This window comes from Pempheris klunzingeri, chromosome 7 (genome assembly GCF_042242105.1).
Source record: "Pempheris klunzingeri isolate RE-2024b chromosome 7, fPemKlu1.hap1, whole genome shotgun sequence".
Lineage (NCBI taxonomy): Eukaryota > Metazoa > Chordata > Actinopteri > Acropomatiformes > Pempheridae > Pempheris > Pempheris klunzingeri.
The window spans coordinates 146,906-171,843 of NC_092018.1; the positions used below are offsets into that span (position 1 = coordinate 146,906).

General features: G+C 44.2%; 1 protein-coding gene across 1 annotated transcript in view; it reads right to left on the bottom strand.

Moving 5' to 3' along the window:
- Positions 1-23,770: 23,770 nt before the first annotated feature.
- Positions 23,771-24,938, bottom strand: part of adamts3 (ADAM metallopeptidase with thrombospondin type 1 motif, 3) — a 116,980-nt gene continuing 115,812 nt past the window's right edge. The window contains exon 24 of the mRNA XM_070833297.1: positions 23,771-24,255. Within this exon, the coding sequence (XP_070689398.1) occupies positions 23,771-24,255 (485 nt within the window). The remainder of the gene's footprint in view (positions 24,256-24,938) is intronic.

The following is a 24,938-nucleotide window of genomic DNA, read 5'->3' on the forward strand; positions in this document are numbered from 1 at the left end:
AGGACATACCAACTGTGTAGGGAATGTACCACAATGGCCAGATGGGTTGAAACAGAAGGAGCTGGTTGACCAGATAAACATTATATATGGCCATAGACCAGTGAGCAGTGAGACAAAGGCTGGCCTCAACTCAGCCACGCTTTGCAGGGGTTGTAGAAAAGGCCCCAAAGTAATGTGCATTTGTGTCTGTATAGATTCTAGCTCTCGGTTAGAGTGCTGTTAGGTTCCTGTTCTGTTCCATTTGGTGCCTCACGATCGGCAGGGAAGGTGCGTCACCGTCGTGGTAGCGTGGTGACGTCACACAGTAGTTAGCAGCGTGGCAGAGTTATGCTCAGGGGCGCCCCCAGAAATTTTTCACAGGGGGTCCCAGATAGGGCCAGCGAAAATCCTGGGGTGGCACACCAAAACCAAAAACAATAACGGAATTTCAAGAAGAAAAGCTGTTGTAAGTATTGAGGCTAGTCAAGATCAATGTCAGTATCAGAGTTAAGGAATCACGTACTCATATACTTTCTAATTTTATAGTTAATGTTACTTAGATGTACATGGACTAATACAGTACAAGCCTGTTTTATTAAGTGTTGGTTTATTTATGAGTTAGGACATTCATTGTTCTAATAGGGTAGTTGTGTTATACAGCTTTACTATTAGGGAGTACATTCATGTAATGAACTAAACAGTTACAGGGAACAAGTCTACTCAAGTTTAAAAGCACCACACAGAGGCCTTTGATTGTTTTCAGTACAGCTTTATTCTGCTGTAAACATGGAACAGACTATGTCTTTCTTGTAGCCTCATCTTCTGTCCCCTTGAAGAGTACGAGGGAAAAACTTGAGATGCTGCTGTTTGGGCCCTCTGATGTTGACTGGGAAATATCTGTGATGAAACATGAGGAAAATAAGTTACTCTGAATTTAAAATAGCAGCAGCAAAACCAACAGTAATAACATGAGTAGCTGTCCATAGTAATCAGATTACAGTCGTATTCTGGACCCACAGTCAGTTCTGTTCTGACTGTTCAAACTCTTCTACCAGTAAACATGAACAAGAAGCTTTCTGTTGTTGCACCAGGATTCATAACTCAGTGTTGACACCTTGTTACCACACGTTTATCCAGGTAAAGTTACTCTCTTGCCATTCATTTCCTCATGAGGGACCCTGTTCTCAGATCACCTGTTGGTCCAGCAGTAGGATGAACAGCTGTGTCCTGTCTGACCTGCTGTCTTACTTCATGTTCTCAGATCACCTGTTGGTCCAGCAGTAGGATGAACAGCTGTGTCCTGTCTGACCTGCTGTCTTACTTCATGTTCTCAGATCACCTGTTGGTCCAGCAGTAGGATGATCAGCTGTGTCCTGTCTGACCTGCTGCCTTACTTCTTCCCTGTTCTCAGCTCACCTGTTGGTCCAGCAGTAGGATGAACAGCTGTGTCCTGTCTGACCTGCTGTCTTACTTCTTCCCTGTTCTCAGCTCACCTGTTGGTCCAGCAGTAGGATGAACAGCTGTGTCCTGTCTGACCTGCTGCCTTACTTCTTCTCTGTTCTCTGGACCTGTCGCTGCCTGACCCTGCTCCTCTGCACTTCCCTGCTCTGTCTCTGTCCCTGTCTGGTCATGGGTTTGCTCGGCGGTCTTATCTCGGCCTGCATCATCACACATATGGAAGAGATGTCCGTAGACTTTATCTTCATTGTCTGCAAATTGCCGTAGCATCACGGCACAGGTGCTGGTGATCCTTAACACAAGCTAATGAGATGCTCAGTAACGGAGAGAAGCCAGCAGGAGGTTCAGCACAGACACAGTTTACCAAACACACACTATTTGTTCTAAAAGTAAGTACTGTTTGACGGACTTACCTGTTGATAGTCTGGTTGTCTCAACAGCTGCCGTTGAAATTGACTTCCACTGTTTGTCTCTGTGTTTGGGCAGCAGCTGCTGCAGTGCTGCCTTCACTTGCACTTGGACAACGTAGTTACAATTTCCGAAATTTTCAAATGTGAACTTGACCTATCAGAACTGGGGGGCCCGCTGGGGGGGCCAAGCATTTTTCAGGGGTGGCCGCGGCCCCCCCTGGCCCCCCCCTTGACGGCGCCTCTGGTTATGCTAGGTTGAGGAGAAAGTCTGGAAAGAAATCCCTGTTTTGCAGTGTTTGTGCATAAATGAACAGGTGACATGTGTGATACTGTGATGCTCTGTCTTTGAGTGAATGTAAAGGAGTAACCTTTATTTCGCCGTTGTAAATTGAGTGTGAAGTTGCTGCTGCTGCTCTACGCACAGTCGATTAATTTGTAATATAAGAGGAAATGCTATGCTACGAGAAGCACGGGATTGATTGCGTCTGATTGCATCTGCTGTATGTGAGTATTTAGATGTGATTGTATTGAGAATAAATTGTTCATTCTCTTTTCCTGTAGAAACCACAACAACAACAACAACGCAACCATAAGAGTTATAAGGGAAAATAAACAGACCCTCAGCCAATCCACTGCATCCTTTATTCTTATATTCTGGAGTACCTGGCCTTAAGCGGTGTTCTGGCTGACACCAATGTGTGGATCTAGTGATCACCACCGAACCAGTGACTAACCCAAGGTCTACATATTATCTCCACTACAGGGGTCCCTGATGGTATAAGATTTTTTTTATGTTAGCTTTGTTTTTGTCAGTTGGCTAGCCATTGACAAAAGCCATGAGTCTAACAAGCAAGCCTATTTTACTGTTAAACTTGTGTGAAATAAACATGTCGACGATGAATGACTTAGGGTTGTTAGCCAGCTAGCTCATTAGCCAACATTAAGGAAGATAACAGTAGTAGGTGCTGCTGAGCTGATATCATGTGCTATTGTTTTTGTTTCATATGGTGATGCAGTGGTTTGTGAAATTACAAGTCATTTGTATAATGTTTCTCTGGGCATGGATCACACTGCAGAACTGCAAGTATTTCATACAAGTTCACAGATTCCTGCAAACCTAGATCTTATAACCCAGCAAATTTCCATGTCTGATGTTGAACCATTCTCAGCCAATGTTTGCACCTGTGTGGATGCAGGACGGACGGCTCAAGGACCGACTTCCACCCTAAAGAACACATTTTGCACGCTCCCTCTCCCTACAAGGCTACAGCCCCCCCCCGCTGCTCTCAGTGTCTCTCAGTGTCTCTTGCAAGCCTATGCAAACCGGTGTGTAAACCTAAACATTTCATCAATTTATGATGATATCATCCATCCATCTATTCCGCTTATCCTTCAGGGTCCCAGCTAACTTTGGGCGAGATCCTGGACTGGTCGGCAGTCAGTCACAGGGCTGACACATAGAGACAGACAACCATTCACACTCACACCTACCACCTACCAATTAACCTGCATGTCTTTGGACTGTCGGAGGAAGCCAGAGAACCTGGAGAGAACCCATGCAAGCACGAGGACAACATGCAAACTCCACACAGAAAGACCCCAGGTTCAACCTCTGGATTTGAACCTGGAACCGTCTTGCTGTGAGGCAACAGTGCTAACTGTTACACCACACACACCGTGCTGATAACATGATGATATCAATTCAAGAGGAACTGAACTTAAAGTCAAATTACAGAAAATCCACACCTTGTGTTGTGTACTGTACTAGTGTACTTGAACTACAGAAAATACTGTCTCAAACAGAATGATAGTGGTGGTGTGATTAGTTGCAGCAAGTATAGCGTGTGTAAGAGTAAAATGATAGTCCTTGAATTCCTGAATCGTTGGTCTCTCTCTAATTAAAGAGTTTGGTCTAGACCTGCTCTTTATGGAAAGCGTCTTGAGATAACGCTGTTGTGAATTGGTGCTATATAAATAAAGATTGGTTGATTGATAGTCAGATACATCAGTCTAGATAGTCAGAATATTACCTGATTCTGTAGTCAGAGTTGTCTGTATTGATATTGAGAAAACGTCATTGATCCTCAGTGGTACAGGTTGTTCTCCGCCCAAACTCCAGTGTGGATTCTATTCTCTGCACTAAACCTAAGAATTTGTGGGAAGTGAACAGAATATACTTTGATTGCAAAGTGAATTGTCTCAATTGAGGTACTTACCTAAAAGAAGTGATTTTTCTTTTTTCTTTCATTAACCACCATTGTTTTTTCTTCATTGATTGTCCAGACAAGAGGATGTGGAAACAGAACAGGAGCCTCTAACTGTCCTGGGTGGTGCAGGGCAGATGTGGAGCAGCAGCAGCTGAGTCAGGCACCGCGCGAGCAGCATTTGCAGATAGTCATCAACGATGCATTACAAGTTTGGGAGCGAGAAAGCTGAGACTGCAGCCTTCAATCGAGCCCAGTTTGGTACGCTGAGCCAGCTTGTGCAATTATCAGGTGGCCTGCGTGACCCAGTTCCTCCACCCTTGAACTGTAAAACTCCTTCATTTAAAATAATACTTCAGTGTTAGTCTGTGAGCATAATCAGGAAAACGTAAATTATGTTAAAGTAGTGGGAGCAGAAAAGTGTCCCCTGTGACAGTTGGACTGTTAGAGATTCATTAGATTATTATTCTTCATCATGAATCTAAAGCTCTGATGAGGAATCTGCAGTTAAAATATTAAACAGAGAAGTGTCCCATGTGACTGTTGGACTGTTAGAGATTCTATCAGGAGATTATTATTCCTCATAGGAGCGGCTGTGGCTCAGAGGCAGAGCAGGTCGTCCCTCATTCTGAAGGTCGTTCAGTCCCCGGCTCCTCTGAGTCAGCATGTCGAAGTGTCCTTGGAGACACTGAACCCCAGCCTGCTCCTGAAGCAGCTTCAGTGTGTGGAAGAACAGTCTCCTCCAGCTCAGATTCCTCCTGGAGGAATGCTGTGTGAATGAGGATGTGATGTGAAAGCGCTTTGAGCAGTTGAAATGACTAGAAAGGTGCTGTACAGATTCAGACCATTTACCATTTATCACTGTTGGAACAGCAGGACTTCACTGTTGAGGTGAAGCTCACTGGGAACTAGTTTAGTTAGTAATGATGATTCTCGTCATTCTGGTTTCATCTGCTGACTATTTTCTTCATCAATCCATTGATTGATTGGTTTCTAAAAATAGTCAGAAGTGACGTCCCAGTGAGCCCAGAGTGACTCCTTCACGATCCGTGTGTGTCCAACCAACAATCCAAAGCTCATCATTATTGAAAACACATTCAGAACATTCAGGGGAAAAGCAGCAAATCTTCAGGAGTGAAAGCTGCAGCAGTTATCAGGTATTTTACTCCTCCTAACGAGGGCCAGTAACTGAGCTCCAGGATGGATCAATTTGTGACCGTCTGTTTGTTTGGCAGGTTAGTCTGGTGAATTTGGTGTTAGCATGTTGCTAATGCTAATGTGTTACCCCTTCAGAGAATTGGTGGGCAGAGCCTGCTCAGGCCTGTGGGAGCTGACCGATCACAGCAGACTGGGCTTTATGGGAGGGGGCATCTAAGGCAGGAGCCCAAACGGAGTGTTCAGACAGAGGCTGAACAGAGCTGGATGACGGGAAGCGGAGGAGGAAGAGGAGGGATGAGGAAACATACTGTAAACATAATGTTTTTGAACACAACATTGCACATCATATTTGAATAATCTTCGAATAGTTCACAATGACTATTGAATAGTATTTGGCCTTAATCTTAATTTTTTCAATGGTAGTCTTGCTTCATCGCTTACGCAAATAATGAGCATAGTACAATATATAGAGTCTGAAGCCCCTGTTTCACACTTGGGTGATCTGGTGGCTCAGTGATGTCGAGGGGATCATCCAAGAAGGCTTTGATTTTGACGCCGTGCTGAATGAAGCCATTACACAACCATCACAGAAATCATGTCATTCTGCCGGGGTGGTAACTCTGTGACGTTGAAGATCCAGCAGTGTGGCTTTGGCCACCAGGTGCCTCAGTAACAGACAGTTGCCGTTTGCTAGGTGCAGGACGGTATAAAATACAGTAGCCTGTGAAATTGATGAATACATGAATAACAGCATGAAGTGTCTACAGCCCTATGATTCGGTTTACAGTATTACAGTACAGGGAATTAACACATTGACGTTTAGACCATGTTCAACATCGTAGTTTAGCATTTTAGCATGCAAATTTTTGCTAATTAGTGATAAGTACAAAGTACAGCTGAGGATGACAGAAAAGGTATTTGGTCATAAACTAAATATCAGACAAACTGATGGTAGTCAGTAACCCTAACCCATGAACCAAAGTTGATCAAATTCATCCTTAACATGAATGTCTGAACTGCATTTCATGTCAATGCTGATAGTGCAGCTTAAAACTGATTCTCTTGGATAAGATGATGTACAGTTGGATGTATTCTCATGTTGAGCTGCTCTAAATAACAAGACTGGTTCATTAAGGCTGATGACTGATGCTCTGCAGGTTTAAGCATTAAACAAAGGCAACGCAGCAAAGCAGCATACAGTACATCTGAGTGCCAGTTCCTCACGCTGACCTTTGGAGTGGCTCTGATATCCGGGGGAATCGCCTCAGGCAGCAGCAAGCTGTGCAGGGTGGGTGGCTAGATATGACACAGCCATGCCTGCAGATACTGCACTGAGATGCCACAATAAAGGGGTTAGACCCAGCTGTGGCATGCTCTGAATATCAGAGATCAGCATTCTTTAGCAGAACTCAGGGTAAAAATTAGCTGAAGAGCCTGAGCTGGGGTGAGATGGTAAATGACAAATATGTTTATTCCTATAGGTGGTTTTAAGGCAAATGTGGAAACTCAGGCAAACTTATCATAGCTCTGAAAGAATCTCTTTACTGTCAAACTGTCCCACACAGCTTACTCCGACAACTGCCTGCAAGAGGTAATCTGACCCGTGAGCTCCGAACATTACTGCAATTGTCTGCCATTTGGAACATTTTGCTATAAATCAATCCCTCGATGATGAGAAGAAAAATAGGAGCTCAACCAGAACAACCACTTTAACCATTTTAAGATCCTGCCCTTCATCATCCTGTAATCCAAAACTATGTCTGGAACACAGCCAACCAATCAGAATTAGAGAAGTGAATCATGTGGCAGGAATGGTTTGAGAAGTTTCTTTGGATGTGTTGATGCTTTGATGCTGATGCTGACTCCTGTTATCAGGGCTTCCATAAGAACAGTAATCACTGTATATCTCCCAACCTACCGCGTGACTCTGAGCCTGTGAAGGGATACATTCAGCCGCAGATTTAGCTTCAGTTGCTGTGTAATTATCTCTTTCGGCGTGAACCTCAATAATTAACTCTGAATACATTTTCTTTAGGCTAAGATTAGCGGCTTCCCTTCAGTCATTTAGGGGACACAATTAGTTGTCAGTGGGATTATATACTGTAGACGTCACTTCCAATCAGGGGTGACCCCACAACACATGCATAAAGTCACTATTGTCCTCACTTACAGCCCCCAGTGTGCCTTCACAAAGCAGAGATGGCAGAAGAATGAGCTTTTTGTTCAATGACTGAGCCTCAGCTCACCATTAGATATGTAACATCTAATGGTGAGCTGTGGCTCAGTGGTAGAGCGGGTCATCCCTCAGTCAGAAGGTCAGGGGTTCAATCCCCAGCTCCTATGGGTCAACATGTCGAAGTGTCCTTGGGCAAGACACTGAACCCCAACTGGCTCCTGAAGCAGCTTCAGTGCGTGAATGAGTATGAAAGAATAGTCTCCTCTAAATTACATTCCTCCTGTATGAATGATGTGTGAATGGGTGAATGAGGATGTCATGTAAAGTGCTTTGAGTAGTTGAAATAACTAGAAAGGAGAAATACAAATACAGACCATTTAATATATAGCACCAAAACAGAAATAAATCCTGATGCATAAAAATCACCAGGTGAAGTACAATGTGCTGCACACTTTCACTGGGCATCAGTAGGCATGTCTCTATCTATGGTATCTTTCCACATCTTCACATTAGTGTTTCATCCATTAGATGTGTTTTAGGACCCCAAATGCTATTTTCTCCAAGCTCTTCTAAAATGTATTTTGATATAGATCGACGTAGATTTCTCCATGATAACAGAGCTACAGATGCCTTCTCTTCGTGTCCGAGCCAAGCCAGTGTGTTACTGATCCTCCAGATGATCTCTTCAGCCTTTAGACATGTGCGTCATTGTCCTCCCACTTACTGTCTTTACCTCTCTCTCCCATAACGTCTGTCTTTAAACTGTATTGTTAACCCTCTGCTGGGGACACACAAGAGGTGGAAGCACTGGGAAGACTGAATATCACGGTGTGTGTGTGGCTGAGGGGGTGGAGGGCATCAGCACTCTGACCTTTGTCAATGCTTTTTGCTATTGGTCTGAGTGGGCGTCTCCACAGTGATCCTTTAACAGCATTAAACTGAATATTAAGGACTCCAGTCCAAGGCTTTATGTGAACACTCGTCAGCTCTTTTTCTTCTGAACATCACAGAACAGACAGTACTCCTGAAATGTATCACATGTCCTTTGACATTTGTGCTGTCCACTTATTTTGGTTCTGGTCTGCTAAACACAAAAGCAATAACGCTTTTCGGGAAATGTGTGACCTGTGAAAGACCTACATTATCATCAGTTTTCCTTGTCAAGGTCTTTCAGGTTAAAATCAATGAAATGTTTGAATATTTTTGAACTGTGTACTTTCACAGCTCCTTGTCGTGATGTTTAGACTCAATAGAGAAATTGATTACAGCTATATGAATAGCTTTTAAGGCATTGACAGTGAAAGTATAATTGGCTGTGATGGCCCCAGCTGTTCTCCTCACTATAAATACACAGTGCAACACTTTTTACACTGAAGTCATTTTGTTGACAACAGTGTGATTCAGTAACTTTTGGCTGCAGCCTTGTGAATGTCTGTCAAGAATGGGTTTGTATCTCTACAGATCCCATCCTGAGTGTACTGACTTGTGGCTAATGAGCACTGACCCAAGGAAGAAGAGTCAGTTCAGTTTGTGCTGAATCACTCAAGCACTCACTCAGCAGCTCTGTGCTGACGTGATGCTCTGATGACATCCTGATACCCCAGATACTACATAACCTCATTCCCTACAACTTTTGAAATATTAAAGTCTTTTTGTCATGTTTCGTCATTTTAGAAAAAAGTTACACAGTGTGTTAAGAAATCTAAATCCACTGGCCTCCTATTACATGTGTTCAAACCGTTCCAGATGTTCAAACGTTAATGGGCAGTTTCATGTTTTTAGGCAGACTCTAGTTTGTACATCATTGATACCTTGTCATTCATTTCTAGTTTACACCTTCTACGAGACTTTAAAAAAGGAATGACAATGTGTACAGTGCAGGAGGAAAACTGGGAACAAGAGATTTAAACAACTATAATTGTCTTGACCAAAAACAAGTCAGTCTGCGGCAGTGCACAGGCCCCAGACACAGTGTCTGGAAGAACAAACAGCAACCAAAATAATAACAGCAACTATAACACTGACAATAGGAATGTGACTAGTAATTAGCACTATGGACACGTTCCCCAGGCCCAGCCTTTAGACTCTTTACTGGCTTCCAGTAAAATCTAGAATAGGGTTTAAAATCCTTCTCCTCACCTCCAAAGCTCTTAATGTTCAGGCTCCATCATCTCTTAAAGAGCTCATAGTACCGTACTACCCCACTAGAGCACTGTGCTCCCAGACTGCAGGTCTACTGGTGGTTCCTAAAGTCCTCTAAAGTAGTGATGGAGCCAGAGCTTTCAGCTATCAGGCTCCTCTCCTGTGGAACCTCCTTCCAGTCTGGGTTCAGGGAGCAGACACCCTCTCTACATTTAACAGTAGACTAAAAACCTTCCTTAGTGATGAAGCCTATAGTTCAGGACTGGATCAGGTCTTGGACCAGCCCCTAGTTATGCTGCTATAGGCTCAGACTGCCGGGGGACTCCCATGATGCACTGGGCTCCTCTCTCCTCCTCTTCCTCTCCATCCTGATGCTTCATGTCTCTTTAATGTCTCTTACTAACTTGGTATGCTTTTCTCATCTCTCTGGTTCCTGTGGATCCTGGTCCTGGTTCTCCTGCTGTGGTTCTCTGGTTCCTGTGGATCCTGGTCCTGGTTCTCCTGCTGTGGTTCTCTGCTTCCTGTGGATCCTGGTCCTGGTTCTCCTGCTGTGGTTCTCTGGTTCCTGTGGATCCTGGTCCTGGTTCTCCTGCTGTGGTTCTCTGCTTCCTGTGGATCCTGGTCCTGGTTCTCCTGCTGTGGTTCTCTGGCTTCATGAATCACTGCTTCATATTCCTGCTGTTTGGTAGGAATATGTACAAAGGTCTTATACTTGAACTGCTTCACAGCCGCCCAACTGAAAAACAGTAATTGAGCCCAGTGGTGTATTATATTATATTATGTTCTATATGTTCTGTCCATCACTTGTGTGAATTATTTCATAATCACTGTCATACATGAGCTATATTTCCCTTCTATTATATCTAGTCTCCTTTAATCGAATAATTAAAGTAATTAATAAAGTTATTAAAACCTGCTTGCTTTAAGGGGAGCTGATTCTGACCCATGTTCCACACCAAACATGCTGTGGTTCACTACATATAGAGCTTCATGGCACGCACTGACGCTGCAGGACGGCTCACCAGTTCGTCTTATAATGCAGAGTAAAGAGAAGCTACAATATGCTGGGGGGCAGTGAAGCTGAATTAATAAACTCATGGATAAGCACCAGCTCTAATGGTGTGGAGTCAAAGCAGCCATGCACACAGATTCACAACACAGCTGATCCTCCACTTTACACAGAGTTTACATCCACACAGTCACTGTTCAGCTAAACAGCCAAAAAGTGGACAGCTGGCTGCTCCCCAGTGAGCATCCTGATGTTTTTAGTGCTTTAGTGTTTGTGAAACGGACAGTCAGCGAGTCTTAACGTGTTGACTGACCGCATGTTCTTCATCCTTCACATAACAAAATGTTTTTTTACTTTGTGCAACAGAGTGAGACATGAAGGCCTGCACACTTGTGTTTGAAACATATCCTTCCTGATCATGCTGGACTTTAAAAAACAGTTTGATGCCTGGACACATACATTTTGTTTTAAGACTTGAATTGTCAGAAAAGCTGAAGTGAGAAACTGTTTTCAGTTTTGGACAAACATGTTGGAGTAAAACATTAGTGCAGCGGGCCGAAAGCCTTCACGCTGCTGCCATCACAAAACACGAGAACAATGGGACTCACAGTTTGGTCCTACTGAGCCAAACCAAATCATCCCAGTCTGGAACAGGAACTGGAACTAGACCAGGAGGAAGAACACAACAGGGAGAGCCAAAAACATTCTTAGGTTTTGATGATGAAAATCCATGTAAGCATTCAGCCTGAATGAGGATCTGTAACTCATTTATATTCCTAACCACTTCCCCTCATCGAGCCTTGACCACGCCAACATCACTCGCTGATTCCTCACATTGATCTCCCCCAGGAAAATCTTACAGCTCCCTTAGAATGAATGAATGAGTCAGTGTGTTACAACAAACTGTTGATGCATGAGGATATGAAGTGTACATCAACACTGGGCTGTTGCAGCAGCATCTTCTGCAATGCATTATGGTCCACTGTGTGTGCAGAGGTTCAGTAGTACAGTAGTAGTAGTTATTGCCATGTCAACACAGCTGACAGCCTAAGTGCAGCTCTTCAAAATGAACAAAATCTCACAAGCAAATAAAGTCTAGAAAACAGGAACAGCATTTAGCACATTCACACATCCAAGCACACAATACGAGAAAGTCCAGAAGAGCTTTGTGCAGCTACCAGTCTACGTTTAGAGACTAAAGCTTTCCCTACAACGAGTATCCAGCAGCCTCAGAGAATGTGCTGCTCCTGTGGCAGGTTGTCCTAAAAGCTGCTCTCTGTCTGATACATGTGACATCCATGGAGGAGACGGTCACAGCCACTGGTCTGTGTGTCGCTGCACTCTGTCCACTCTAAACACATCTCATTCACTCTTTCACACGTACCATTTTTGTAATGGTACATCTAGTCATTTTTTAATAAATTGCACCTCTAGCTGTTTTGCAGAAAACTTCTTACTCTGACTCAAGTACATTTGTGATAACCTCTATATGCTTCTACTGTGTTACACGGGCTGCACACTTTGAAGGTGTACAGCAGAGTGTGTGGTGGAGCGAGGAGAGAGAAAGTGACAGAGCAGAAGGAAAGTTTACAGGCTGCAGCTTCCCAAGAATATCGGAACGTTATTCTGCTGCAAGCTGCTGGAAGAGTGCTGACAAATACAGAAGCACCATGCCGTGCCTCTTCTTTGAGCTATTATTATTCAGATATGAACTATTGTCATGTTAAAGGAGAGTTCCTCCCGTTAAAGGAGAGTTCTCCCCGTTAAAGGGGAGTTCTTCCCCTTAAAGGGGAGTTCCTCCCGTTATCATCAAGCCGATCACATGATGCTTTGAGCCTGAAAACTAAATGTTTACATGGAAACATTCATTCATGCCGGAGGTGTTTTCTTTTCCTGTTTTGGAGTGTGTGCATGGACATGTGAAGGTTTTTGAAATGAAAAAAATGAATAAATAGTGTTACATACCCACTTCACTGGTCTGTCACGTTGAACATGAACAGATAACAACATTCTGTGTTTTGAGTGAATTTAGCTTTAGCACTTGCAGAGTGAAGGACCTGTCAGTCAGCTCACAAAGAATCAGCAGTCATCAGTCAAATCGCAGAGGTTTCACCACACGAAACGATCATTGTTCCACCAAGAGTTTGTCAAAAACCCACACATGCCCTCCGAGCCGAGCATCAAAAGATTTTGGCGAGCTCGTCCCTCATTCAGAACTCACACAATCAGAGACACTGTCATGCAAATGCTCACTCAGGCTGCACCCACATGGCTGCCTGCCACTGGGGTGGACTGGGAACACTGTTCATAAGACACCCTGACTGGAAACATCCAGCTACAACAGCAACTCTGAAATCTTTTTGCCATTGTTGTACAATTTGTGCAAGCCAACCGTAAGATAATGAGCACTAAAAAACATGCCAGACACAGTTTTAATTTGTTGTATTTGAGACTGAAATTCAAGTAGCCCATTTAAAACAAACCAATTTAAAGGGCCAGAAAAAGTTCAGAAGCTTCAAGAACAACAAAGTGGTCTCAGTGGCATTTTCAACATTTGAATCAGAATCTAATGAGCAATTCAGACACCGTCTATCAAATCAGATAAAACCATAGACTGTAAAAAAAGAAGTGGACGTGGCCACTATGACATCACCCATTGGTGTGTGGACGGACGTTTTGAAGCCACGAGTTTGGCTTCATGGGCATCACCATCTTGGTTTTGGAGCCAGAAGTCATGGTCATTATATGAAGACCTCCTGTGATTGGTCAGTGAGCAGGTAGCCCGCCCTGACCCCCCCTCCTCCTGGTGTATCTTCCTCTAAATGGACCATCATTGACTAAATGAACATCCTGCTGTGCTGAAGAAGACTGTAAACTAGAGACTGAGAGCAGAACCTGAGAGCTGTTCTTACTGCCTTTACCTCATTATCTTGGGTTCATTCGTTTCACAGGGACAGGTGGAGGTCTCACCTTCTTTTATATTGATTGAAATGCTTTTCAGGACCAGATGAGGTCATTTTACCTCTTCGGGCTCTGAACAGTTGAAGTTTGGAGCTGTACTCACTGTGTCACTGTAGCATGTCAAGGACCATAAAGCAAAGGCAGCCACCCAAGTGAAAGGAGTTTCTGGTGTGTGAGCTCAGAGGATAAGTCCTCATCAGTCATGCACAGTGAGCTGTGAGTGCCGCAGGAAGAGGCCCATGATGAAAATAAGACAGACATAGCTTCACTGGTCGCTCATTAAATCTGCTCCAACCTTAATGACACTGGAAAAAGGAGAAAACAGCAGCTCTTGTACATTTCATCTTTTCTTTTGCTCGGACTAATAAACTTTCATTTGGCTGCAACCAGAGTGGACAATGTGCCCCCCCCCCCCAGAGCAGTACAGTAGTGCTGTGCAGTGTGTCGTCTTTCATCCTCTGTGCTCCCGTATTTGTGTCTCATCTCATTTCTCAGATTCTAACATGTGCTGATGTCTCCAGCCGTGGTAACTCGCTTTTCTGGGCTTTTCTTCTTCTCTGTGGGAAACGGTTTGAAGTGTTGCTCTTGTCTCCTCAGCGTCTGGAAAACGATGCACAGCTGCACTGAGCAGAATGAGAAAGATTCTGGGTTTTTTCTCTCATAATCACGTTTTATAGAAATCCATTTAGCAGCTGATCCCACTGAGCTGAGTCAAAATAAAAAGCCATCTGCAGCAATAAGTAACCAACAGAGTGTTTGGGTTGGAAGAATTACACCAGTGATGGAAATAATCCAGATTCCTATTAAAAGGTTGAAAAAGCCAACCAGACTAATCCAGTGTTGGATTATTGTTGTCCACGTCCTTTTTATAGCCCTACAATACAAATAATTTCATGAAGTGTGGAAGGAAATGAATACCAGGAAGATACACACACACTGAGCTTCTGTTGCTGCAGCAGAATTTTAATAACCAGAATGTGAATCCTGCTGTGCTGACGACTTAGAAACAGGCAGATAAGCGCACGTTCAGGTTAAAGAGAACTCTAGAAGAAAAAATCTAAACAGTTACTGAACAAGAACATGCAATACTACTCATTTAAGTTTAGAAAAAAGTTTCAATTTCAATTTCAAATGGGTACCAAACTGATTTTGCGACCAAAGACAACGTCATTACTGTAGAGCCACAGCTCCTGTTCATATCAAACACACTGTAAAGTAGAAGTGCCCCAAAAATAGTGGGTTGTGTTCACTGAGAAATTCAAAAATGCTATTTGAACATTACTTCTGAGTTATTTTAACTGATTTTGAATTTTAAGTACACTATGCTTAATCCCTTTGATTGACATTTCTCTTTGTACTCCAAAGATCTGACAGGTATCTGTGTGACGTCACGTACGCAGGTACATGCCCCTCCCTCTGTCCGCTGCTTCCCGCTATGAGAAAGTTTGTAGCGAGAGACCAGCTTGCATGGATGTTGGTCGGATTTTGCCGGTAAAAAATCCGATTTGCGGGTGCTAGTGAACTGTTGAAGTGGAGCTCTCTGTAGCCTGCAGCAGTTTCTCTACCTGTTCATCTAGCTTCAGCTCCTGTCCTGACCCCCATCACGTTTCTCTACCTGTTCATCTAGCTTCAGCTCCTGTCCTGACCCCATCACGTTTCTCTACCTGTTCATCTAGCTTCAGCTCCTGTCCTGACCCCCATCACGTTTCTCTACCTGTTCATCTAGCTTCAGCTCCTGTCCTGACCCCCAGCACGTTTCTCTACCTGTTCATCTAGCTTCAGCTCCTGTCCTGACCCCCATCACGTTTCTCTACCTGTTCATCTAGCTTCAGCTCCTGTCCTGACCCCCATCACGTTTCTCTACCTGTTCATCTAGCTTCAACTCCTGTCCTGACCCCCATCACGTTTCTCTACCTGTTCATCTAGCTTCAGCTCCTGTCAGCACCTGACCCCCATCACGTTTCTCTACCTGTTCATCTAGCTTCAGCTCCTGTCCTGACCCCCAGCACGTTTCTCTACCTGTTCATCTAGCTTCAGCTCCTGTCCTGACCCCCATCACGTTTCTCTACCTGTTCATCTAGCTTCAGCTCCTGTCCTGACCCCCATCACGTTTCTCTACCTGTTCATCTAGCTTCAGCTCCTGTCAGCACCTGACCCCCATCACGTTTCTCTACCTGTTCATCTAGCTTCAGCTCCTGTCAGCACCTGACCCCCATCACGTTTCTCTACCTGTTCATCTAGCTTCAGCTCCTGTCAGCACCTGACCCCCATCACGTTTCTCTACCTGTTCATCTAGCTTCAGCTCCTGTCCTGACCCCCAGCACGTTTCTCTACCTGTTCATCTAGCTTCAGCTCCTGTCAGCACCTGACCCCCATCACGTTTCTCTACCTGTTCATCTAGCTTCAGCTCCTGTCCTGACCCCCATCACGTTTCTCTACCTGTTCATCTAGCTTCAGCTCCTGTCCTGACCCCCATCACGTTTCTCTACCTGTTCATCTAGCTTCAGCTCCTGTCCTGACCCCCAGCACGTTTCTCTACCTGTTCATCTAGCTTCAGCTCCTGTCCTGACCCCCATCACGTTTCTCTACCTGTTCATCTAGCTTCAGCTCCTGTCCTGACCCCCAGCACGTTTCTCTACCTGTTCATCTAGCTTCAGCTCCTGTCCTGACCCCCAGCACGTTTCTCTACCTGTTCATCTAGCTTCCGCTCCTGTCAGCACCTGACCCCCAGCACATTTCTCTACCTGTTCATCTAGCTTCAGCTCCTGTCAGCTCCTGACCCCCATCACGTTTCTCTACCTGTTCATCTAGCTTCAGCTCCTGTCAGCTCCTGACCCCATCACGTTTCTCTACCTGTTCATCTAGCTTCAGCTCCTGTCCTGACCCTCATCACGTTTCTCTACCTGTTCATCTAGCTTCTGCTCCTGTCCTGACCCCCATCACGTTTCTCTACCTGTTCATCTAGCTTCAGCTCCTGTCAGCTCCTGACCCCATCACGTTTCTCTACCTGTTCATCTAGCTTCAGCTCCTGTCCTGACCCTCAGCACGTTTCTCTACCTGTTCATCTAGCTTCAGCTCCTGTCCTGACCCCCAGCACGTTTCTCTACCTGTTCATCTAGCTTCAGCTCCTGTCCTGACCCCATCACGTTTCTCTACCTGTTCATCTAGCTTCAGCTCCTGTCCTGACCCCCAGCACGTTTCTCTACCTGTTCATCTAGCTTCAGCTCCTGTCCTGACCCTCATCACGTTTCTCTACCTGTTCATCTAGCTTCTGCTCCTGTCCTGACCCCCAGCACGTTTCTCTACCTGTTCATCTAGCTTCAGCTCCTGTCCTGACCCCATCACGTTTCTCTACCTGTTCATCTAGCTTCAGCTCCTGTCCTGACCCCATCACGTTTCTCTACCTGTTCATCTAGCTTCAGCTCCTGTCCTGACCCCATCACGTTTCTCTACCTGTTCATCTAGCTTCAGCTCCTGTCCTGACCCCCATCACGTTTCTCTACCTGTTCATCTAGCTTCTGCTCCTGTCAGCTCCTGACCCCATCACGTTTCTCTACCTGTTCATCTAGCTTCTGCTCCTGTCAGCTCCTGACCCCATCACGTTTCTCTACCTGTTCATCTAGCTTCCGCTCCTGTCAGCACCTGACCCCCATCACGTTTCTCTACCTGTTCATCTAGCTTCAGCTCCTGTCAGCTCCTGACCCCCAGCACGTTTCTCTACCTGTTCATCTAGCTTCAGCTCCTGTCAGCACCTGACCCCCATCACGTTTCTCTACCTGTTCATCTAGCTTCCGCTCCTGACCGCCATCACGTTGCTGCTTTCTCTCAGCGCGCTTATCTGGTAAGTTAACGACTTTGTACCTCACTTTAATGTTGTTTTGCATTATTTTCTACACAAAATGCCAACTGCTCCTGCAGTGGAAGCTGGTTGTGTAGTTCTCTGGTAGTTCCCGGTGTGCTGTGGAGGCTGTGGAGGCTGGGGAGGCTGGGGAGGCTGTGGAGGCTGGGGACGTGTCTAATTAGAGGTAACGGCGATGATTTTCCGCTCGTTTGCTGTAACATAGTGAAGTTGTCTTTTTGTGAGTTCTTCTTTATTGGATAAATGAATTGTTAAAATCGGACTTGTTAGTTGTTGGTGCACAGTACGTAGGTTAATTTAAAAACCTGTCTCATTTGGGGGAGCATTATTATCTAATGTCGTGGACATGTAAACTTTGCGCTGCTGTCTTTGATAAAAGGGGGAAGTTGCTTGAACACTATCGCTTGCGTCATAGCAATTTTTCTTCAATCTGTCCATTGCCTTGTCTCTATGATGACTGTATATGCACGTTTCAATCGGTAAATGCACTGAAAATTCACTTAACACGTTTGCATACTCTGACAGTTGCAGCCTGTGGAAATCAAGTAGCATGTGTGTTATTCATCTGTCCTTTGTGTGGATTCAAGCAACCATTTAATGATAAAAGTCTCCTTAGCCATCTAAGGACACATTTAAAACAACATGAGATGGTGGATTGTCCATTCAAAAATTATCATTACCGTACTAATGTGTATTCCTCCTTCAATGCACATAAAAGTAGGACTCACCCAGACTGTGATGTGTCAGATTTTAAGAATGGAATTGTCTTGACAGACATTGACAGCCAAACAGTGCAGAGTCAAACTGACGAGAGTGGTCCCTCTTCAAATTTGACTGAGATTGATGGTCCTGAATGTAGTCCTTCTGTGTCAGAAGACACAGGTGAATTGCAAATTCAACTGAGAAACAATTTGGCCTCACTGTTCTTAAAAATGCACAGTGTTCTCCATGTATCAGAGATGGCTGTACAGGACATAGTTGAAAACTTGTCACATATATTCTCATTGTCCCAGCCTCTTGTGAGAGACTCTGTCATTAGAGTTTTTCAAGAACACGATCAGTCTATCAGTGATGGCCTTCTTAATGAACTAGTGGAAGCCATCATGACAAGTAATGTTTTTGTTAGTGCTACTACAGAAGGTGCAGAACTTTCCACTGCCAAGCGAAGGAAAACATTTGTCAGAAGTAACTACCCTCTGGTAATGCCAGTGCAGTATACTTTAGATTCTGGGGGACACACAGCAGTGTATGTTCCAATACTACAGATGCTTCAAACTATGTTTAAAAGTACTGATCTCCTTGTCAAGATTCAAGAGGCAAAACCATCAACACCTGGAATGTACATGTCTCATGAGGATGGAACATATTTCAAAGAAAATCAGTTACTGTCAGAAGCAGGAGAGCTAAAATTGTCACTGATTTTGTATGTGGATGACATTGAACTTGCTAATCCTTTGGGCACAGCTAGAAAGATCCACGAGCTTTGTGCAGTCTACTGGTTGCTTGCCAATGTACCCAGTCAGTACAGGTCCAGCCTGCATGTAATACAGTTAGCTCTGCTATGTAAAGTACAAGGTCTGGAGAGGTGTGGTTATGAAAAGGTTCTTTCACCTTTGTTGAAAGATTTGCGCACTCTTGAACAGGATGGCATCTTTATTGTATAGTTTATTATACTTTATTGTATTGTATAGTGTTGGTCAGTGTATCAGGGGCACAGTGATGTGTGTTGTAGCTGATAATCTGGCTGCACATGGCCTCGCAGGCTTTGTGCGGTGTTTCCGAGGACACTATGTGTGTAGATTCTGTTGCTGTACTACAGACCAGATACAGTCCAGTGAAGTTTCTGTACAATAATACCATATCAATAATACCATATTGCTGATTTATTAGTCACACTCCTATTGTCAGTGCTATAGCTGCTGTTAGTTGATGCATGTTGGTTGCTGTTTGTGTTGTCTCTCTCTCTCTCTCTCTCTCTCTCTCTCTCTCTCTCTCTCTCTCTCTCTCTCTCTCTCTGCCCACATTGATCCTGGTTCTGTTCCAGGTTTCTTCCTGTTAAAGGGGAGTTCTTCCTCCACTGTGTCCTAATATAATATCTGATGCTGCTCATGTGGGGATTCTTGAATCCTTAATGTTGAATTCCTGAATCGTTGGGTCTCTCTCTAATTAAAGAGTTTGGTCTAGACCTGCTCTTTATGGAAAGAGTCTTGAGATAACACTGTTGTGAATTGGTGCTATATAAATAAAGACTGATTGATTGATTGATTGATTGATTGATTGATTGATTGATTGATTGATTGATTGATTGATAAGTGCTGTGGCCTCTAGAAGTCTTTAGAGGTGTGACTGGCGTTGGTGATCAAGTCCAGTTCATCCTAGAGGTGTTGCACAGGGTTGTGGTCTTGGCTTAGTGCAGTTCTTCCTCTCTTTCTTTATGAAGGGCCAAACACAAACTGATGCCACAAACATGGAAGATCAAAACTGAACGCTGTAACTTTACATATTCCCTTGATACTTGTAGCGTATCAGACAATTAAACCCTTTGACTAGAAGTAATAAGACGTGTGAAATGTGTCTCTGGGTAACAGACAGTACAAAGCATGTTTGAGAGTCTAAATGTCTCTGAACATAACTGTGAGTGTAAATCGATGAACACAGAGATGTGATTAGTGCAGCAAATGTCAACCTCATTTAGGAGCAGGAGACTGAGGCAAGACAGGGAGGAAACGACGGTAATCATGGGGAATTCTTCATGATTTAAATGATCAGTGGTTTTCATTGAAAAACTTTTCAAAGACAAACCACAACCTTTGTCCACCTTTGTCCTTGTCAGGAACCAAGCACGGTGCTTTGTAGATTTTTTTTTTTGCCTTAATTCATTGTGATTATTCATTGTCATTGTCATTTAGAAAGCTGATGTCACATTTCCGCCGTGTGTCGTCCTGCGTTTGTGTTCTGGTGATTTCTGAACAGGATCTTGTTTTCATTAATTTTCCTAGAAATCAATCATCCCAGCTCAAGCTTTAACAGACTGGTGCTGAATGAACGTCTTCATCATCATGAGTCAAAAATTGGTGTCACCAACATTTTTATACAGACGACTGTTTTACCGCCAAGTCCTGCTGACGCACAAGACTGAGCAGTGACTTCAGCCTCAGTGAGGGGGGGTTGAGCTTCAAACACATTACTGAACATTATCAACCCACAAGACAACCCATACCCACAGTTTGGATGACAAGTCGTCTTCACAGGAACATGTTAAGAACACATTAAGATGTAGCAAACATTTACATGTAGGCTTGGGTTACATGTCCTGCATACGTTTTGTTCTTAATGAGAGAGCTCCTCCACAAACTATCAAACACATAAAGCCATGAGACACAAGTGGTAACCTTTGTACACCCCCCCCCCCACCGTTTGACATTTTGTCAAACATGCTTATTTGCATTATTTCTGAGATTCAGGTGATGAAACTGATACGATGCTTGTGTGATGAATATGGAGCTGGAGCCAGGGGGGGTTAGCCTGGGTTAGCCTGGAAACAAGGAGAGTAGCTAGCCTAGCTCACTAATGAGCATGTATGTACAATGATCGCGTACCAGATCCTTCCTTCATGCTGTAATATTGGGCGTCACACATTCAGACATGATGGTGCAGAAAGCCTGACAGAAAGACAAGTAGTCAATCATATCTTTTATTGCTATGTGCTCCCCAATACACCAAACAGAATCAGTAGTGTACACAAATACAGAGAAAAGCCAAGAGAGCAGAGAGGCTCACAGTCACGACAATCGTAATACTTTAATGCACGGACAGCACAGGGGCTCTGGTACAGTACATGCAGTGACATCTGTCTGAGGCTCAGGGATTGTCAGTGTAACTTCTACAACTAGCCTATTTATCATTCCACGCTCTGCATAAAATTAGCAGCAATGTTATACAGGCAGCAAGTTAAGGCTGTGAAAGAACGGGGGGGGGGGGTGTCAAATGGTTAGACAACACTGACAACTACACAGCATAAAACAACTTTACTGCTTCTACACTATTTCTGTTTTAATGGTTAAAATAAAGCGTTTGACTGGTCAGTACATGTTCCTGTGATGTGACAGCTCTGTTAACAACTAAACAGCTGTGGAAAAAACAGCTTTCTGGCAACAAGTAAAACATCTCAAAATTGAGCATGTATATTTACATCTAATTGTTTGCAAAAAACAATGTGATTTCTAGTCTATCATGTATCTTTAAAAAGAAGAAATCTGTTTAAATTTTTAAAATGTGGAAGAAAGGAAATGCTGGTGATGACTGTGATCAGGCTTTGATGGTTTATCTGCTGCAGCTTATTGGCCAGCTGGTGCTGCACATACTGTAAAAACAAAACAGAACCGTTGAACTCTCAATAAATATTTCTGTACTCAATGCTATATACAGGTACTATACATTGGCACACAGGAGTGAGTGTGAATAGTTGCGAGCTATTTCTTTGCTGAAAACACGAAACTGTGTCTTTGCTATTGCAGTCAAATGCATGGTGGTTGTGACGAAATCCTTTTTTTTTTTTTTTTTTTTTAAATAAATAGCTTTCCCTGTCCTGAACCTTGTTCCACCTTAAAAAAGCCATTTAGGAAATACTTGGGAAAAGCATGTTCCACTTACAGTAATAGTCTTTGACAATGAGGCTCCTGAAAACACAAAACCTACAATAACGTTCAGACTGGATGTGAGAGGGTGGAACGAGCTTTAAGCTCGATTAAGCGAGATTTTTGATGTCGAAATAAGATGAAATGAGTGAAATGTGAATTGGGTCACTCACAGCTCTGAAGCCACTGAGAATGAACATCCAGATAAAGCAGGCAGCATCAAAACTGAACAAGCAGCTGGTGAAGAAGATGGACCACCCAGCAGCAGCAGAGACGTGGTGAGACTGAAGCTGGACAGTGACCACTTTCATCAGGTGGACTCAGGTCGCTCTGCTTCTGCCGGATGTGGAAATATAAAGCGGTTTGCCAACTGGCAAGCCATTAGCACCTGGTAGGTGGATGGCTTGTCAGAACTGTGGTACTGTCAGCTTGTTGGGGAGTCCTTCTGACCCCTAGTGGTCAATAAACGCTTATTGAAGCTTTAAGTGTTTGAAATTAAAAGTATATGTCATGATAAAAAATAATCTGCAAATTCACTAGACAGCATTTCAACCTGTTGTCTCTCTGGGTCACATCACAGCAGAAATCCCCCACCACGTTTCAGCTGCTCGGTGAAACTTTCACACCAGTTGAGTCTGTTGGAGCTGAACAAGAGGCGCCACCGGCTGTGTAAAATAAACCTACGGGACTGACGACAGGTATTCCCTACATAGTCCCCCTCGACCAAATAACTTCAACCCTACTGAGCAAACACGTGGACAAAGAGCCCAACAGGAAGACTGAGGAAGGCCGACTGGCTGGCACCACGCACTTGTGATTAAGGCAAAGGTCAAAGTCTGGGATGACGTTGCATGCGCGAGATGGGTTAAAGGAATAGTTTGACATTTTAGGAAAAAAGAGGTGATCGATGCCAGTCTCGTGTCTGCACAGGAGACGGTTAGCTTAGCATGAAGAAAAGGGCTAGTTAGCTGTTTATACTAAGCTTCAAATTTACTGTGCAAATATGAGAGTGGTATCGAGGTTCTTATTTAGAAAATAAATGTATTTCTCGGACCTACATCGGCGATCTGTCCTAGTCAAATGGATTAAAAGGGTGTTTGAAAGTTTCCTCAACTTCTTAAAATAATAGTGATATTTTCATGTACAGTATTTACAGGAACCTTTATAAATACCCATTTCCATAGAAAGTGTAGAGCGCCACTAAAACAGAGAAAGAACTACACCATTTCCTCATGGTTTCACTGCTTTATCTCATAGAAAGTCTGCTCTTTTCTATATGCACTTCTATATGAATTGTGTGTGAGTCAAGCTTCATACTCACATTTTTTGGCAACCTTTCAACCATTTCTTTGTGATATTTGTGAGACATGAACGGTCTGGAGCCAGCGTAGCAGAGTGGATGCTCCTTTTGAATATTAATCTGTCCTTTGGTTATTTTATATCCCTAAAATGATTCACGATGAACTGCTGCATCTGTGTTTCATTAAGCTTTTCATTCGACATGCATAAAAATTCCCTGCAGACCATGTGCCCTTTTACCTTGAAATGATTGCATTTTTTTCCTCCTCAATATAAAGTATGAAAGCAAAGCAAAACTGCTATGGAAGTCCAAATCCTCTGGGGGCTCTGTGGGATATGCCACGGTCATCTTTAAAGTCAATATCAGAGGTGAAAGGGGACAACAAAGTGAACCAGCACTTTTCTCTCTAAGGTGTTTTTGGGATGAGAAGACTCAGGAGTATCTGCTGTACATGACGAGTCCTGAAGGGCGTCACTTTCATCTCTGAACTTCGGAATACGTCGTGGGCCCCCGGCCGTCCGTCAGGCTGCTTGACCTTCGACCCCCAGTTGGATCTGCCGGTGGGGGGGATGCCACGGCGGGCGGCTTCCTGCCAGTGAGGCCCATGTGTCTTGAAACCCGCCTTGGCGCTGTAGTGATCTTTGAGGGGGTTTTCCTAAGGGGGGCGGGGGTGATGATGCGTTTGGCTGCGGTGCCTGACATGGAGGACCCTTTGCCTGAACCTTGTTTTGCGCTGCGAGTGCCGTTGGCCGCTACAGAGGCCGTTAAGGTCTCCAGCAGCTGAGAGGCTGATCCCAAGCGGACGTGCTCCTCCGTCTCAGCCGCCTCTGAGAAGAGAGACAGAGCACCGCTGCGCCTGCTGCACGAGTCGCAGCACAACTTGTTGTAGCCTGGGATGGAGCAGTATCGGGCTAGGACCTCCATTTGGCAGAAGATGGACTTGTCTCCATTACATGGCTCATCTGAAAGTCAAAGAGCACATAGTGTGAGCCCAGCTCATGTCACACAGCGCTGAAAAGTGTTGAGAGGTGGCTGGCCTTGAAAAGAGGTCACACAGGCTGAGTGGAAGTGGCTGCATTACAGAGCACAGACGCAGCGCTTTCATCACAGCTGAGTGCTCGCAGCACATTTCAGCCACGGTGCATTCAGCAGAATGATGCTCTTCCTGCTGAACGCTGTGTCCTCTCATGTATGAGTGTGACATGAGAGGAAGCTGCCGTTTCTCTAAAAGACAAAGACCTGGGGATGTTTGAAAAGGTCGTTTCGACTTACCGCAAAGATTTTAACCTGTAAGTTGTGAATCCTCACCCATACAGAGATCTTTTTGTGGTACAGTGGACAGAAATGTTAGTGGCTGAGGTCTCAGATGTAACAGGGAGTGATTTGACCACACAGACAAAGTGACCAACTTAGTCAGTATGTTTGGTGGTGAACTGCTGATGGACATTGTTAGAATGTCTTTTTCATGTAACATGTGTCCTAGATAACATACAGCATTCTATCTTCCTGACTCCACTTTGTCTGGACGATGGTCAGCACATGTAAAGGTTAAGTCCATCTTTGGGGCACCCCCTCACATACCTGAAACCAGTTCTTGTTTGTGGAATCCTATATATATGTGAAAGCTTTGCTCTGTATTCTTTAG